The sequence below is a fragment of the Leopardus geoffroyi genome, chromosome A1 (assembly GCF_018350155.1).
Source record: "Leopardus geoffroyi isolate Oge1 chromosome A1, O.geoffroyi_Oge1_pat1.0, whole genome shotgun sequence".
Lineage (NCBI taxonomy): Eukaryota > Metazoa > Chordata > Mammalia > Carnivora > Felidae > Leopardus > Leopardus geoffroyi.
In genome coordinates, this window is record NC_059326.1 from 79993085 (window position 1) to 80010624 (window position 17540).

A 17540-nucleotide genomic window follows, 5' to 3' on the forward strand; every position below is an offset into this window, starting at 1 on the left:
TGCTCTGCCTCTCTGTCTCAAAAATAAATAAACATTAAAAAAAAAAAGTCTCAGGGCATCTGGGTGGCTCAGTCGGTGGCTCAGTCGGTGGCTCAGCTGGGCATCCGACTTCAGCTCGGGTCATCATTTCACAGTTCCTGGGTTTGAGCCCCACGTCGGGCTCTGTGCTGACAGCTCAGAGCCTGGAGCCTGCTTCAGATTCTGTATCTCTCTCTCTGTGACCCTCCCCAGCTCACACTCTGTCTCTCTCTCTCTCAAAAATACATCAAAAAAAATTTTTCTTAAATAAAAAAAAGTCTTTCCCTTTCGAAAGAAAGAAAGAAAGAAAGAAAGAAAGAAAGAAAGAAAGAAAATTACAGAGAAATGCTTACTGGACTCCCTTTTTCTCCTTTTTCGCCATCTTTGCCAGGTTTTCCCTGTACAATAAAGATTTAGACGTTAGAATTTCATAAAAATAACAATAAATACACTCTAACACCAAGGCTCTGAACCCCTACGTGAGCTAGCTGCCCACACCACACTAACGAGTAATGCGGTATACAGAGAATAACTGTGGAGTGACAGCCAAAGAGGACTTTCCAGTTTTTAGAAAATGGAGCCGGAGTAGCCCCAAATCTCCCAAGATAACCATTACATTTGGCAACAGAGCTAACAGCAGAGAGGTTTTCTGAATGGCAAGGGGCCAGTGGCAGGTAGGCAGAGGACTCGTTTTAATGGGGGTCTGCACGCATCATTTTCAGGGTAGGAGCAGGACGGGCTCAGGCCGCTACAAGCGGGTGGGTCTCCCGTCCCCAGGATTCAGGGGTGGGAAGCATCGGAACACCTCACGTCTAGGCCATGCAGTCTGGGCTCCGGGCGGAGCCCCGAGCAGGCTCAGGAGGCAGCCAAAAAGAGCACCCAGCACTCCGAGCAAGAGGACCGGGGGCTTTCAGTGAGAAGCCAGCAGGCGGGTGGCTGTCCAGAGAGCCCCCCAGCCCCAGCTCTCTGCGGTGGGAGGCCTCAGCCTTGCCGGGGGGATTTTCAGGTGGAGGTGGCCTCATCCTTCCTGCTACAAGGGCTTCGAGAAAGCCCTTCCGGAGAGGACAGACCTCTTCAACTCGTGTTTCTGTAAGTCTGGGATTCTAGGAAAGGGAGGAGCATGAGTTTACAGTCAGGAACAGAAGGACTTGGGAGGCACTTACTCGGGGCCCTGGCTTTCCGGGCTCCCCTTTCTCTCCAACCCCTGGCATTCCCTTGAAAGAACAGAAAGATTCATTAGGACATTTAAGTAAAATATTAAATTGAGTCGATATTATACTGAAGGTGAAGAAATTCATAACTTCAACCCAACACTTCGTGAACGTTCCCACAAAATGATGATAAACAAATAGGAATGTGGGCCTTACCTGAAATCCAGGTTCACCTTTCTGACCCTAAAAGAAGTTTTAAAAAGAGAGCAAGAGAGTGAGCCATCAGGATTAACGGTTGTATTGATCTTGACACACCACACTGAACACAGAAAAGGAAAACAATGCCTTTTCCCGATACGTCAACAAGGAAATTCTCTTTGGTCTCCCGTGTTCGTGTCCTAACTCCCAGAAGGGTGTGGCTTTAGGAAGACCACGTCATTATGCTCGATCCACGGCAGCTGGGACCCTCCGCCCTCACCCTCAGCCTCTGTCCCTGCTGCAGACCCAGCCTGGCCTCAACCTGGTGCATCTAAGAAGCCCCCACGTGGAGCTCAGCCTTGCCCCAACCCAGTTCAGCTGCCTCTGCTCCCCCTATGCTCATATTTTGCGGGACGGACAATCTATAAACCTGTTTTCTCTGCATCCCTCCAATTTGTCCCAAATTCGAAAGCCGGCATTCACCTAAGAAAGTCCACCTCCTACCTTCTCTCCTTTAGTGGCAAAGTCTCCTTTTTCTTGAACCTGAGCTTGTCCTGGAACCCCCGGGGGCCCACTGACCCCTTGGTCACCCTGGTGAGGCAAAATAGAACATCTGGTTTTCAAAAAGCTAATCATACTCTGTTCTAATCTATCCCCGTCTCAGCACAAAACGCAGTGTCAGTAGGAAGATGGTACATTAAGGACACGAAGCCGGGAGACTCTCACCTCTCAGGGGTCAGGAAAGCCGCTACCTCAGGTAATAGGAATGGAACCTGAACATCTATGAGACGCCTCTGCACGCGTGCATACGTGAGGACCGCACATGCACTTCTGCGGTACATGCATACGTAGCAGGACACAGAGGCTGTCCTCCCGCATTTTGAGGGCACGGAGGGAAGGGTCACAGACTGCTAACACAGCCTGAGACGAAAGGACGCATCTTTAGGGGCACGAAAAGGAAGGGAACCATCGGGAACGTTCTCCCTCGGGAACTCTGACAGCTGGACGCAACTAGAAGTACAGAGAATCCCAGTCATCGCACGACGAGTGAGATCCAAAACATTCAATTTGCGGGGTCACCTTCCTCGGAGGTTTATGGAAAGACTGGACCAAATCTGGGGTGAAACATGGAGGCCGCAGGTCAGCCCAGACCTGCCCAGGCCTCTGGTGCACCTGGCGCCCACCGGTGGTGGTCTCTACACCGACTTGGGCTCCGATGGAGAAGAACGTGGGCCCCGTGGCAGGTGCTGCCACAGGCCCGGAATCCCCCTTGGCTGGTGCCCATGTGGCTAGTCTGACTCAGGGAAACTGGTGGAGAGATCACTGGAGGAGCAGGGAGCCACCGCTGGCCTCCCTTCTCCCCTGTTCCAGTCTCTGCCTCCCTGCCTCTCCCGACTCATACGACGGCCTTCCGTCTCTGCAGGGTTTAGTATAGCTGTTCTACTAACGTCCAAGTCCTAAATGTGCCTCTTTATAATAAAGTCTGGGTCTGGCTTTGTCACTGCCTGGGAACATTCTGATTGAATTCAACGCACAGGGAACTAGAACTAGAATGGCCTTGTATTCTCTGCTGGTCAGACCACACGTAGAAAACCTCAGTGACTTCTAGCCATGCATTTTAAGGAAAACACTAATAAATTCAAGAACATGCAAAGTAGGGGAACTGCGGTTGGGAAGGTCCAAGAGGAGGTCCAGAGGCTGAAATTCTATCATCCCTACAACTGTGATTTTAAACATGACACTCCATGGGACGCCTGGGGGGCTCAGTTGCTTGAACATCCAACTCTTGATTTCAGCTCGGGTCATGATCTCATGGGCGTGAGTGTGAGTCCCACATCAGACACTGTGCTGACAGCATGGAGCCTGCTTGGGATTCTCTCTCTCACCCTCTCTTCCGCTCCCGCTGTCTCTCAAAATAAATAAATAAGTTAAAAAATAAAAATAAAAAATAAACGTGACAACAGTCCAGAGCCACGTGTACTCACCTTGTCGCCCTTTGGGCCTTGGAAACTTAAGCCCATTTGCCCCTGTTGATTAAAAATTAGGCTTCCGTTATTCGAGTTGTCCACTTTGCTCAAAATTACACAAAATGTAATGATAAGGTGGGGTCAAGGCAGGAGCTGCTTCCAACAAGTATAACATTTTCCACAAAGTTGTGTCCTGCGGTATTCAGTGGCTATTAAAAACGTTTTTTAAAGTATTATTGAAAAAGAATTCTATAAAACCTTTTTTTTTAATTTAAGGTTTTTATAATGTGACTATGGGGCGCCTGGGTGGCTCAGTCGATTAAGCGTCCAACTTCAGCTCAGGTCACGATCTCGCGGTCCGTGAGTTCGAGCCCCGCGTCGGGCTCTGGGCTGATGGCTCAGAGCCTGGAGCCTGCTTCCGATTCTGTGTCTCCCTCTCTCTCTGCCCCTCCCCCGTTCATGCTCTGTTTCTCTCTGCCTCAAAAATAAATTAAAATAAAATAAAATAAAATAAAATAAAATAAAATAAAATGTGACTATAGAAAACTAAAGGAAAGATCAATGATTCCAAAGTAAGGGACTGGTGAAAGGAAAGACAGAACAGATAGACAGATCAGATAGACAGACAGAGAGATGGATAGATGATTGATAGACAGATGAACAGACAGGCAGATGGGTGGATAGACGGATGGATAGATGGAAATGGATGAGTGGATAGATGGATGGATGGGGGGACAGGTAGGCAGACAGATGGATGGACAGGCAGACAGATGGACAGACGATGGATGGATGGATGACAGATGGATAGATAGAGGGATGGGTATACGGATACATGGGCAGGTGGGTAGACAGATGTTAAATAGACACAAAAAAAATAACTTTCTCAAACTGTTTATAGAGACTAAACAGCGAGTTATGGTGATTTTGTGGTAGTCTTACACAAATGCTGAAGAAATTCAAATGAAAAATATATTTACCTTTTCACCTGGAGGGCCAGGAGGACCTGGAGGGCCCTGTAAAAAAGAGCATTTTAATTAAATATCATTCATAACCCTGGTAAGCTTTAATCGCTTTTTAATGAGGTTATCTTAAGATTCCCATGATTAATATGATATTTGTTAAATATTTAAATTTTATTCCTGTGCTTCGGATCTATAAAATTTTGAAAATAACTAGAAATTAGTCCAGGCCAATAATTACCAGGGATGTAAACACCTCAGAATCTCAGGCACTTCCCCGTGAAATCCACTGACCCAACAATGTGCCCGGCTAACAGGTGATGACTTAAATTATCAGCCAAACTCTCTGAGAGCCCTGGGGTTTCCAGGTCAGAAATAACGTAGCGTTTGTCCACTTTGGATACAACTACTTATCTTAAAAAGTTGAATGATTTCTTCAAGTGCATAGACTGTAGTGAAGTACAAACCTTCCTCTGTTTGCAGCAAAATTTCAGAATGCTTTTTAATCATTAAAAAAAAAAAGCCTAGTCATTCTCTTTCACAAAAATGAGTCCATTTATTTGCAAGAATGGACATTAGAGTTGCTGGATTTGGAAGAAAGGAAGGAAGGAAGGGTCAAAGGGAGGGAAGAAGAAAGGGAGGGAGGAGGGTGGGAGGGAAGGAAAAAGGAAAGAAGGAAGGAAGGAGGGAGAGAGGAAGAGGAGGAAAGAAGGAGGGAGGAAGGAAGGAGAGAGGGAGGGAGAGGAGGAGGGAGGGAGAGAGGAAGGAAGGAAGGAGGGAGAGAGAGGGAGAGAGAGAGAGGAGGAGGAAGGAAGGAGAGATGGAGGAGGGAGGGAGGGGGAGGGAGGAGGGAGGGAGGGAGAGAGAGGAAGAGGAGGAAAGAAGGAGGAAGAAGGAAGGGAGGAAAGGAGGAGGGAGAGACGGAGGAAAGAAGGAAGGAGGGAGGGAGGGAGGAAGGAGGGAGGAAGGAGGGAGGAGGGAGGGAGGGAGGAGGGAGGGAAGGAGGAGGGAGGGAAGGAGGGAGGGAGGGAGGAGGGAGGGAAGGAGGAAAGAATGAAGGAGGGAGGGAGGGAGGAGGGAGGGAAGGAGGAAAGAAGGAAGGAGGGAGGGAGGAAAGGAGGAGGGAGAGAGGGAGGAAAGAAGGAAGGAGGGAGGGAGAAAGAAAGGAGGAGCGAGAGAGGAGGAGGAGGGAGGGAGGGATGGAGGAAAGGAGGAGGGAGAGGGAGGAAAGAAGGAAGGAGGGAGGGAGGGAGAGGAGGAGGGAGGGAGGGAGGAAGGAAGGAGGGAGAGAGGGAGGGAGAGGAGGAGGAAGGAAGGAAGGATGGAGGAGGGAGGGAGGGGGAGGGAGTAGGGAGGGAGGAAGAGAGAGGAGGAGGAGGAAAGAAGGAGGGAGAAGGAAGGGAGGCAAGGAGGAGGGAGATACGGAGGAAAGAAGGAAGGAGGGAGGAGGGAGGGAGGAAGGAAGGAGGGAGGGAGAGGGGAGGGAGAGAGGAGGAAGGAAGGAGGGAGGGAGGGAGAGGAGGAGGAGGGAGGGGGGAGAAAGAGGAGGAGGGAAGGAGAGAGAAAGAGAGGAGGAGGGAGGGAGGGAAGGAGGGAGGAAGGAAGGGAGAAAGGGAGGGAGGAGGGAGGGAGGGAGGGAGAGAGGAGGGAGGGAGAAAGAGAGGAGGAGGGAGGGAGGGAGGAAGGAAGGAGGGAGGGAGAGGGGAGGGAGAGAGGAGGAAGGAAGGAGGGGGGAGAAAGAGGAGGAGGGAAGGAGAGAGAAAGAGAGGAGGAGGGAGGGAGGGAAGGAGGGAGGAGGGAGGGAGGGGGAGGAGGAGGAGGAAAGAAGGAGGGAGAAGGAAGGGAGGCAAGGAGGAGGGAGATACGGAGGAAAGAAGGAAGGAGGGAGGAGGGAGGGAGGAAGGAAGGAGGGAGGGAGAGGGGAGGGAGAGAGGAGGAAGGAAGGAGGGAGGGAGGGAGAGGAGGAGGAGGGAGGGGGGAGAAAGAGGAGGAGGGAAGGAGAGAGAAAGAGAGGAGGAGGGAGGGAGGGAAGGAGGGAGGAAGGAAGGGAGAAAGGGAGGGAGGAGGGAGGGAGGGAGAGAGGAGGGAGGGAGAAAGAGAGCAGGAGGGAGGGAGGGAGGAAGGAAGGAGGGAGGGAGAGGGGAGGGAGAGAGGAGGAAGGAAGGAGGGAGGGCGGGAGGCGAACCCGAAAGGCCCGAAGGACCAGGACCGGCAGGCAGGCGGGCGAGGACGGCACACCGCGGTGCATTACTCATCGCCAGGGCACAAGGCACTTGACAAGTAGGGAAGTGTTGTTACTGCCAAGTGTCTCGTGCTCCCAAACGGTACCAGTGGGGGACATGGGCCCTCCTCCTGGGAATCACGGGCTGTGCAGGAGGCTGGCAGGGAGCGGAGCCTCCGGGGGGCTGTCTCGGGTGCTCGCCCTTTATCACAAGCACGGCGCAGCCCCCGCCGCCGCCCGGTCTGTGTCCACAGCCGCCCGCGAAGCCGGGCCCTCTGGGATGACTGTTCCTACGCGTCCGCGGACAGGGCACAGGCTGCCTTGTCCAGCTCTGAGCTCGGCCTCCTCCAGCCACAGTATCATCGGCAGCCCCCCAGCCCCTCCACCGGCGAGGGTGCCGTGTGTGGGGGACGACCTGGCCTGCACTACGGCTGCCATCATTTTCCCCAGGGACCCCAAGTGCCAGCCACACATCTTCCCAAGAAGCTCTCTCTCCCGATCCAAATTAAGAGAGATCGCGACGCTGTGAAGGTTTCAAGAAATCGGATTTATTTTCACAAACACAGTGTTGTTCACTGAATGAGCGACTCCAAGAGGCATCCTCCCCCAAACTTACTGGTGGTCCGGTAAATCCCGGGGGGCCGACAGGACCTTGCAGCCCTGGCAGTCCCGGCGAGCCCTGCAATTTAGTGAAAACGCGAGAATGAGATGGGAGCCAGGAAGAGACACTGCATGTGCTTCTAGTGATTTAGCAAACGCTTACTGGTGCTCCTGGGAGTCCGGGAAATCCTCTTTCACCTTTCAACAGGGTCCCAGGCACGTGGCCAATTATTTCACCTGGATCCCCCTAGGGGGTGAGCAAAAAAAGGAAAGAAAGTCACGAAAACTGATATTCGTAGAAAGAAACCGAGCACCCGTTGTGTAAGAGGCGAGCGTTAGTGGTGCCGAATCAGCCCGTGTCTGGGATTGAGAGCCCGTCTACACTTGAGATACGCGCGCTGGCCACGTCCACGTTCACCACGTTCACTGCCACTGCCACTGCCTCCATGGCCAGCGTCAAGCGCCACGCTTAGCTGGACTCAGCTGCGCCAGGACTGGATGTGGAGGCGTCACACGAGGAGCCCTCCGCTTGTGCGTGGCCGTGCCCCACGCCTGAAGACAGAGTGCAGATCGGGGCCAAGGCTCCGTCTGTTCTCATGCGATAAGGCTTATCTTTCACAAACAGACCCAGGATGAGCATCTGTATAAAACAGGCTGTGATTTCATGTGTCTGCTTGGCCAGGCCACAGTACCCAGATGTTCCGTTAAGCCCCAGTCTGGATGTCCCTGGGAAGGTATTTTTAAGATAAGATAACCATTTACATCAGAAGCCTCTGAGTAAAATGAATTATTCTTCTTAATGTGGGTGGGCCTCGTCCAATCAGCTGAAGGCCTCAAGAGGAAAGGGGGAAAAAAAAAACCCAAAAACCCTGACCTCCCCCAAGAAGAGGAAATTCTGTCTCCAGACAGTCTTTGAACTGGGACCCTGGCTCTTCCCCGGGCCTCCAGGCTGCTCTCCTGCAGATTCTGGACTCGCCAGGCCCCCAAAATCATGCAATTCCTTAAAGTAAACCCCTCTACCAGGATGTACGTCTGTGCCTGTACGTGTGCAAACACACACTCCACACACACACCCTACTGGTTCTGCTTCTCTGCAGAGCCCCGACTAAAATACAGGACTATCGTGAGGATTCTATTTCTCAGGTTTTCTCAGGGACACAGGGACACAGGGACACTCCACCTCATTCGGATATGTGGTCGTCTGCAGTGTGGCTGTTGAAAAAAAAACTGGAACTTGTCCTTTTACAGGGCTGCTCTCAACACCCAGATGCCCCTGCCCCCCAAACTGCTCTGCGGCACGCACGGGGGCGGGGAGTGGGCACACGCTTTGAGTCATCTCGGTGTGATCACAGCCCCCGGCCACATCACCACCCACCTGTCTGGGCAGGACCCGTGGGCCAGGTTCCTTTTGCCCCCCCCCCAACCCAGCCCCAGAGAAGAATGCTGGAGGGGCTGGGACAGAGCTGAGCACCTGCACGGATTCACCCCGAGCTTGCTCAAGGCGCGAGTGTGGATGAAGGACAGGGACCCGTTATTCTGGACGCCACAGTGGGAGGGGCTCAGGGCTTCTCCTCCTCACCATGTGCAGAGGGTCCGGGGCCACCCTGACACAGGGACAATCAAGATGACGAAGCCCATGGTTTGGCTCTGAATAAGGGGGGTGGGCAGGACACCAAGGGTCTCACCTAAAGTAACTGGGGTCTTCCTGCAGGAATTACAGAACTTATAAGACAGTGTCTCCAGATCACAGGCCACAGAACAAGACGGTGGCATTCAAGTGAAACCACAGAAATTAAACACGGTAACAGTCTGAGTATTTCTGCCCACGGCTCTGGAAGAGGAGTGTCACCCAGTCTGTCTACACAGACAATTAATCTGGACTGGACTCACATCACTCACATCGCACCATGCTCCCTATTTCTGCTTATTTCCGATTCAGAAACTGCACCTGGTGTCTAAAGTTTACCTCCCAAAATTTAAGTTTGTGCCTATGACTCAGACACTCTTTGAACAGAGCAGGGTTTAGACAAACGCATTACCAGGCCACCAGTTGACCCAGGGACATACAGTAAAGCTGTGTCTACAGCATCTGCTCTATATAGGCACCCGTGATGAACCCAGTCGAGTGTAAGTACATACCTTCATTCCTGGTAACCCTGGTGGTCCCTATAAAAGAAAAGGCTGGTATTAGTTTTGTTTCTCTCAAAACAGCATTAGCATTAGGACAGAAGTGCAAAAAAAAAAAAAAAAAAAAGGGAAAGAAAGTGAAGAAGAGAATTTTTTTTCAAATATTTTTTAATGTTTGTTTATATTTGAGAAAGATAGTGGGAGTGTGCGAGTAAGAGAGGGGCAGAGAGAGAGGGAGACATGGAATAGGAAGCAGGCTCCAGGCTCTGAGCTGTCAGCCCAGAGCCCGACACGGGGCTTGAACCCATGAACCGCGAGATCATGATCTGAGCTGAAGTCGGGACACTTAACTGACTGAGCCACCCAGGTGCCCCAAGAAGAGAAGAACTGTAACCGAAGAAAGAAACGATGCTATACTCACGGGATTTCCAGTGAATCCAGGCAAACCCGGAGGCCCCAGAGGCCCTGGCTCGCCCTGAGGGGACAGCAGAAAGTCACTCGGGTGTGTGGCCAGGCACACAGCACATCCTCCCAGACGCCCACACCAGGTACTCTGTCCTTCCCTTCACAGATCCTTCACTTGTTGGGACCTCCTAACAATTACCTGTTGGCAGCTACCCTGCTCAGTGCTACTTGGTGACAGGAGAAATACACATGAGAATATAACGGATAGGGACAAGGGATAATAATAACATTTCCTTATTTGCTTCAGCAACAGATTAGAGGCAAGAAATTTAGTGTTTATAGCAATCTCAGGATAAGAGTCCACAAAAAAGGCACAGCTTTGCCTTTTGCGAATATTAAATATGGGGAAACTGATTTCCTCATCAATTAAAGGACACTTTAAGGTGAACAGCTTTCCATCTGTGGCAACGAAAACCGTGTCATAGGACTTCTCAACACGAGTCGGATAACCAGAGCACGGGAGGAAGGGTCTGTGTTCCAAATTTACCTTTGTTCCATTGCATCCGGGGATACCTGGAGGACCGGGGGGGCCATCTTGGCCGGGAATACCCTGCAATTAACAAAGTGAAAAGTAGCCAGAACAGAGGATCACATGATGGTGGGGTCACGCACATCAGAAGTCTCCTTAAGGAAGCATACAGGAAGTTAGATACATACAGGAAGTCCTGGGTTTCCCGGGTAACCTGATGCTCCTGGGGGTCCCTGTAAGGATGGAAATGAGAGAGTGCAGTGAGTCGGGGGGACCCTCGTCTCCTCCCACCACACCCACCTGGCTGAGGGTGTCACACCCGTGTCGCTGGGGCTCGGAGCATCCACCCTAAGCACACACTGCATTCTCGGGGCAGGCAGCTGAGGGCCCGGCCCCCGGAAACAGCAACTCTATACCAAAAGCTGACGCTAATTACAGCAAAACCTTGGCTTGCAAGTCACTGGTTCTGCAAGGGTTCCACAAGAGAGCAAACACCTCTAATACATTTTAACTTGATAAACGAGCGGTGTCTTGCAATACGAGTCCTTCGTGACACCGAACATCACGTGATCACAACTGAGCCTGTGGTTCTTGAAATCCACTTTGATACACGAGTGCTTTGGATGACAAGTGTGTTTCCAGAAGGAATTATGCTCACAAACCAAGGTTTTACTGTACTTCTAAGACCAAGGCTGCACAGCCACAAAATAACCCTGTCTTCATTCCACACTTGGTGATTTGTAGGTAAAATATATTCTTTATTATGTGTGTAGTATGCATGTAAACATACGTTATATACGTAGTATCCGTGCAAACGCATACAAGTTACGTGTATATAAATATAGACACAATTTACATTAAAATCGCACACTGCTGGGAAGAAGCATTTGTAAGAGAACTCGGTTCACTGGGGGGGGGGGGGGGGGGGGGACTGGGAAGCCCAGTCCTTCCCAGTGGAAGTCTGGATCTGCTCCGTCACGGGCACCCCCGGGGCCATTTCCTCTACCTCCTGCCCAAGGTGCCGGGGACTGTGTCAGAACAGCGGAATGAAACGTTTACAGCGCCTCTGTTTCTCTGCTTTCAGAACGTGCTTTCAGAGGTCTTCCTCTTTGCATTTGCCAGGAATGGGAGGAGCAAAACCAGAGTGCAGTGTGAAGAAGGAAGACCGAAGTGAGAGCTGAGAAGGTTCGCCCTTTTCTCGATAATGGCAGCCCTTTTCTTCCATGACTTGTAGACACGTCATCGCCCCTCCCCCAAAGCACACTGTGTGTGCGAGAACCCTCTGGAAGAACAGAACCGACGGGAAAACCACCACAAGGGCGGGGGTCAGAGCAGGGGGCTCACGTCAGCCCCCCGGCCCCGCACGGTTGGAGCTCTGGGAAGATGGACGGGCAAGGATGGGGGGCAGAGGGGGCGCCCCTCAGGGCTGCTGGGCGGTGAGAAGGGGTGAAGGGCCCTCAAGCGGAGGCATCACTGTATCACACATCACCACAGCCTCACGGACTTAGGTGACAGGTGTACTCACCCTTGTCCCCTTTGTTCCAGGCAGTCCGGGTTCTCCAGTGTCACCCTGCGAGCAAACAGAAGTGCCACTGTGACAAGAACGTGGACCACCTTAAACTCACACCCTCCTCCCCGCAGTGACACGGCCAAGCTTACCTTCTGTCCCGGGGGCCCCTGCGGCCCCTCCGGTCCTTGCATCCCGGGGAACCCGATGACACCCTGCAAGCCTGGGAGGCCTCTTTCGCCCTGCGGGGGAGAAGGAGCAGGTCAGAAGGGAGGTGCACTGGCAGAAATGGAGGGAAGGGATCGGCACTCACCCCTGCCACGACCGTCCAGCACCGCACAAGTCCCTGCGGGCACCTGAAGGTCCACGCTCCAAACTAACTCCCGTTCCAGGAGGCTTTTCTCCACTGCGTGCCAAGCTCTTTGAGCACAGGAGTGTTCACCTCCGACACCTGGGACAATGCTTTCTATGTTCTATATTCTAAATGCTCAATAACTTACCGGGTAAATAAAATAATGGCTAGTTGGGTTTTTTTCACCGAATTGATTATGCTGTCATTCAACTAGTGGGATCTTATTATCGGCACGCGTGGCACTGAGAATCTGTAAGCAGAGCATCACAGTTTTCCTTCAGATTCCTAGGAGGTGTGTAGGCAGAGCTCATGGTGTGAGCTTCCACACGAGATGCTGAGACCTCTCTGTGCGATCAACAATCAGACGATGGGCTTTCAAAAGTGTCCTTAAAAAGTGTTTGTTTGCAAAGGCACAAAGTTTAATTAGAGTCTCTGTCAATGCTCTTGGAGCAAAAAGAAATAAGAAACATTGTTTTTAAAATACTATCATTCATTGTGGGGGGGGGGGGGGTGCCTGGGTGGCTAAGTCTATTAAGCATGTGACTTTGGCTCAGGTCATGGTCTCACAGCTCATGAGTTCGAGCCCCGTGTCAGGCTCTGTGCTGACAGCTCGGAGCCTGGAGCCTACTTCAGATTCGGTCTCCCTCTCTCTCTGCCCCTCCCCTGCTTGCCCTCTATCTCTCTCTCAAAAAATAATAAATAAGCATTAAAAATTTTTTAATAAAATAAAAATATAAAATACTATCATTCAGTGCATGTGCAGGTGGTCGTAATACACTCAAAAAGGAAAAAGAAAGGTCCAAATGTCTGGGGTTCTGAGCCCGAAGGTGGCGCTTGAAGGATGAACACAAAATAAGTATGTGAAGAAAAGAGAGGAGTCACTGAGCCTGGAAGGTGGGGAACAGGCAGCGATGAGGGCGATCTCAGTCCCGTGAGCACAAGAAACTAAAAAAAAAATACAACCAGCACAAGAGTACGCAGAACGTCGACGTTTGACCCGGAAACAGGATTTCTCCCAGAGGCACCAGCGAGCCCGTGACCTGATGCCACGACAATGAAGGAAGATCGCCACACTTAGACTGCCAAGATAAAATCACCCACAATCGCGACCTGAAATCATGAAAACTTGTGTGCTTTACAGTACGTGGACTTCACTGCAATCTTCCAGAACAAATGGTGCAGATGAAACAGCCATCGCCAGCTGACTTGAAAAAGCAGAAGGTCCTATGGACCCAGTACTTTCTCAGTCATATCGGCCCAAAGCAAAACTAAACAGGCGAGCTATACGGTATACAACATAAGCATTTTACCCCCAGAAGAGCAGGTCCCCGAGAGTTACTGGAAAGTTTCACCATCGTACAGACAGAGGGAAACAGGGCAAGGGGTCTAGGATCTGCCCGTCTTTCCACACCACTGGCCAGTCCTGGCATTGCTGGCAAATTCAGCACCTGTTGCATTTTTAGAAGAGCAGAATGGGGCTCTGAGCTTGGGACTTCCACCGCCGCCCCCCCACCGTGGACCGCAGAATTAGCTGGAAGTGGAAGTCGGGAGTCCAGAAGTAGCGTGTGAGCAAATGTGCAGACGAGTGCAAACTCGAGAAATGGTAAAGGGATTCAAGAAAACTAAGCCGTGCAGCCTGGCACAGCCCTCAGGACAGCAGCGTCCAGAGACTCCACCCAGAGGAGCAAATGCTAACATGCCCGGAGCCCTCGGCACAGGATTCGACACGGCTGGCTCCTCCTCCCGAGAACTGGGACAGCCGGCAAAGGAAAGCGTTCTCAGACCAACACCTGTTCACATGGAAAGCTACTCAAATATATTCATTCTTACACTGAAACATAATGAACCGTGGGCTCCAACCACAGAGAGCGCTGACCATAGAGATGCTCAGTCATCGTGCCCACCTCCTCGCTACTACTCGGATGTGGGAAAATTCTACCCGAAACAGAATAGAACTGAACTGCCAAGAGCTGGCTGAGAAAAATACATGAACACCGAGTTGTGTCTCCCCAGATAACCTAATAGGACATCGGAAGGACGTGTGAGAGGCGCATCGATGTAAGAGCCTTCCCATGTATTTGGTGGCATATTTTTAGAACTTCATTAGTATTTGGCTCTATCGCTATGAGACCCAGTGCAGAGAAGACTTTATAATTCTCATTTTAACCATGGAACGCATGGAGGCCGAGAGCCAGATTCGCTGAGTTCTGCAAGTTTCTCACTGAGTCAGCGCTAAAGCCAAAAATAGAAATGAGGTCAGCCTGCACCACAGTGCATGGTTTTTCTAGGTCACTAGAGCAAGCTGGTTCCCAGCAAACTGTTGAACGATTCACCAACGTGAAGTTCGCCCCTCTTATGTCCATTTCACAGACAGGGACATTAGGATTCTGACACGGAACTGACTTGTCACATGTCACCGGGTGACCCCTGCACGCTGCTGGGAACAGAACACAGAAATCAGACTCCCAGTCTTTGCTTACACCGCAAGAACACATTCTTTCCCAAATGTCCCTGGAACACTTAAGCAATCCGTATATCCCAAGAGTTTTGGAACTAACTAGCTACGAAGGAAGTGACTCCTCCATTGACATGGTTCTTGTTATCTCCCACGTATTTTTTTTTTAACTTTCCCACTCTTTTTGTTCAGACAAGAGTGCACATGAATAATCCAATATCCCGTGCCCCGTCCAAGGCTATTATGGGCACCCGAGCAGAGCCAGCAGACAGGATAAATGTTCAAACAGCTATACAGTTAGCTGGCACACAGCGTGCACGGAATGCAGGCCAAATTACTCCTCTGAGCTTTCAGCAAATCCCCACTGTCGTTGTAGGAAGCGTTGGCTGATCCAGACAGGCAGTGCAGCTGTAGAAGTAAGACCTCGACTGTGGCCACCCGTACACTGGGGGTCAAGGCAGGAGGGGTTGTGCCGTCAGCGTCCCTGAGAAACAGGACCGAGTCATCTACACCCCACGATGCGGTAAAGGCAAAGGCCAAGGGGCGCCTGGGGGGCTCAGTCGGTCGAGCATCGGACTTCAGCTCAGGTCATGATCTCACAGTTAGTGAGTTCGAGCCCCTGCGTCGGGGCTCTGTGCTGACAGCTCAGAGCCTGGAACCTGCTTCAGATTCTGTGTCTCCCTCTTCTCTGCCCCTCCCCTGCTTGTGCTCTGTCTCTTTGTCTCTCGAAAATGAATAAATGTTAAAAAAAAAATTTTTTTTTTAAACAAGGCAAGGTCCAAAAGGCCATGGCGGCCACCTAACCCGTACCGGGCAGAAATGGAACCCCCGACCACTGTTCATCACAGTAATGAGCATCTCCAATGGAGGGAAGACCAGAGAAGCTGGTAAAATATGACGCAAAAGTGTGGATGCAATTGCATTTCATACTTTTGTTCTCCAACGTCAGTACAACTGTATTAGATTCATTTTAAAACGTCTATGCATCAACAGCAGAACCGATTACCAATGTGTCCTCAGATGATGGAATTCAGAGTTTGAAGAGGAAGAGCAAAATGCCATCATTATAAAGATGAAAGAATACAGCCATGGAAAATAATCTTGGCATCGAAATTAGCCATTCTAAATTAGGCATGAAATACAGTTTCATGCATGGAGTAACTTACAAATTTTGCATAACGTATGTATTATCTAAAGCAAGGACATACTTTTAAAACTCCATCAGATAGGAGGATAAAAGATTCTGTTATAATATCAATTACTCCCCTTCCTCTTAAAATGCTTATGGAAACAAGCTCAGGATGGAACTCCAACGCTAGGATGTGACACCCCTTCCTGTCCAAGTCAGGAAAATCCAAATACAAACGAAACCCCCTGGTTGGCTGAAATTGGAAGAGTTGTAAAGCTTCTAACTTCGAAGGGTAATACAGTTACGAACCACAAACACTGAAGTTAACACAACATAAACCTGAAGTAAGCGGTCAAGTCCTACTACTAGAGGCCATAGCATGCCTGTTTCAAGAGTCGGCATGGGATCACATCCTTTTAGTTAAGTTTTAAATTAAGTTTTCACATCTAAAATGATATGACCGAGGATCTTTACAGTGGACAGAAGCACAAGAAAAGTGTGTCCAGAGCACCAGGCTTCCTGGCCCCAGGAGGGCTGACTGCAGGGGGGTAGAGCCATCCACGCGCTTGGGTTCATCCATCACAAAGCAGAACAGACCTCACAAGCGGTGTCAGTTGGAGACATTTTGTAGCTGGGTTTCCACCTCTTAGAAGTAAATACAGTGAGATCGTTTTTTTAATTCACCGTGATCTGCACTCTCTCTGAATTCGCTAAAATCGCTGAGCGGATGGATGAACTAGCCAGTAGCGAACCAAGCTCGTATGGGCGTGCGCCCTAGAAACTTAACACGTAGTACAGGATGGTGACTGGGCCATGGGGCCCCTTTCCAGGTCTGAAGCCATGTGGGCGCCGTGGGAACCCCGGCTGACATATGTGCCTGCGGCCGAAGCAGCAACAGAAAAAGCAAGCTGTGATCAGGACAGGACCCCGGATCAGCTGTTTCTTTCTGTCACTGGGCGCCTGGAGGCTTCCATTTCCAAGCAAAGCTGCAAATGAGTGAAGGAATGAAAGCATTCACTTTTGGAGCCAGGACTCACCAAGAATTCAGCGATGGGGAAACGATTTCAAATGACGGGTCACAGTCAGTCAATGGGTGACATGGGGACTCGGCCAAAAATTCCACAAGAGCAATTGCTGAGCCCAACAACCATCTGCGGGGCCATTTCCTGAATGCCGACAGTGGGAAAGTGGTGGGAAGTGTCACGGGGTCCTGGAAAAACTCTGACGAGGCCCCACTGGGAGCTCCGCCCACACCACGAGGCCTGCCACCGTGGTGGGACTACCGCCCTGGCCTCCCGGCGGGAGGCGAAATACACAGCTGGAGCCCTGAACACGCTTTCCAAAGAGGAGGACGTAAAGACTGATTCTCCTTTGCAGTAGGAGACACGTACCTGGATTCCTACATGAACACGCGTGTGTTAATTTAACGTATACTATGTTTCTTGAGTGAGTTAAAGATGGGGCGAAGACTGTTTCATGTGACGACTCCATCACTGCTATTGTTTCTTGCATTTTAATATTTTAGTATTGAAGAAGGAGAGAGAAAAATAATGCTGCTCAAAAAGCCTGGCTACTGATCTTTATCTTCTTCCCCAAACTCTCTCTTTCTCTCTCCAGCCCTCGCTGATGTTCAGCTCAAAGATCAATATTCAGAATCTTTACATTGCGGCTCTCCAGCAAATATGTGTTAAGAGCTTGAGCAATTATACAGGGAGGGGGAGTAAAGATGAGCATTTAAGAGGTTGTTTCTAGAAACGAAGGCATTTCTAGAACGTCCTTTACAAATTCAAGGGAAGAGAAGACTCGGAAACGTGTTGGGGAAAAAAAAAAATCCCCCAACCCGTGACCTTGGAGTTCATGACCTCATGTGCTGTCAGATCCATTCCATTCCTAGGAGGGTTCTGGACCCACCCTGCCTCTTC

The 17540-nt window shown here is 50.7% G+C and overlaps 1 protein-coding gene across 1 annotated transcript in view; it reads right to left on the reverse strand.

The window, feature by feature from the left end:
* COL4A1 (collagen type IV alpha 1 chain) overlaps positions 1 to 17540 on the reverse strand; it is a 155764-nt gene that overhangs the window by 52629 nt on the left and 85595 nt on the right. Inside the window, exons 3-16 of the mRNA XM_045482033.1 lie at positions 11835 to 11924; positions 11701 to 11745; positions 10364 to 10408; positions 10194 to 10256; positions 9663 to 9716; positions 9254 to 9280; positions 7278 to 7361; positions 7131 to 7193; positions 4312 to 4347; positions 3353 to 3394; positions 1872 to 1958; positions 1386 to 1412; positions 1182 to 1232; positions 372 to 416 (exon numbers count right to left, since the gene is read on the reverse strand). Coding sequence (XP_045337989.1) covers positions 372 to 416; positions 1182 to 1232; positions 1386 to 1412; positions 1872 to 1958; positions 3353 to 3394; positions 4312 to 4347; positions 7131 to 7193; positions 7278 to 7361; positions 9254 to 9280; positions 9663 to 9716; positions 10194 to 10256; positions 10364 to 10408; positions 11701 to 11745; positions 11835 to 11924 — 759 coding nt within the window. The remainder of the gene's footprint in view (positions 1 to 371; positions 417 to 1181; positions 1233 to 1385; positions 1413 to 1871; positions 1959 to 3352; positions 3395 to 4311; positions 4348 to 7130; positions 7194 to 7277; positions 7362 to 9253; positions 9281 to 9662; positions 9717 to 10193; positions 10257 to 10363; positions 10409 to 11700; positions 11746 to 11834; positions 11925 to 17540) is intronic.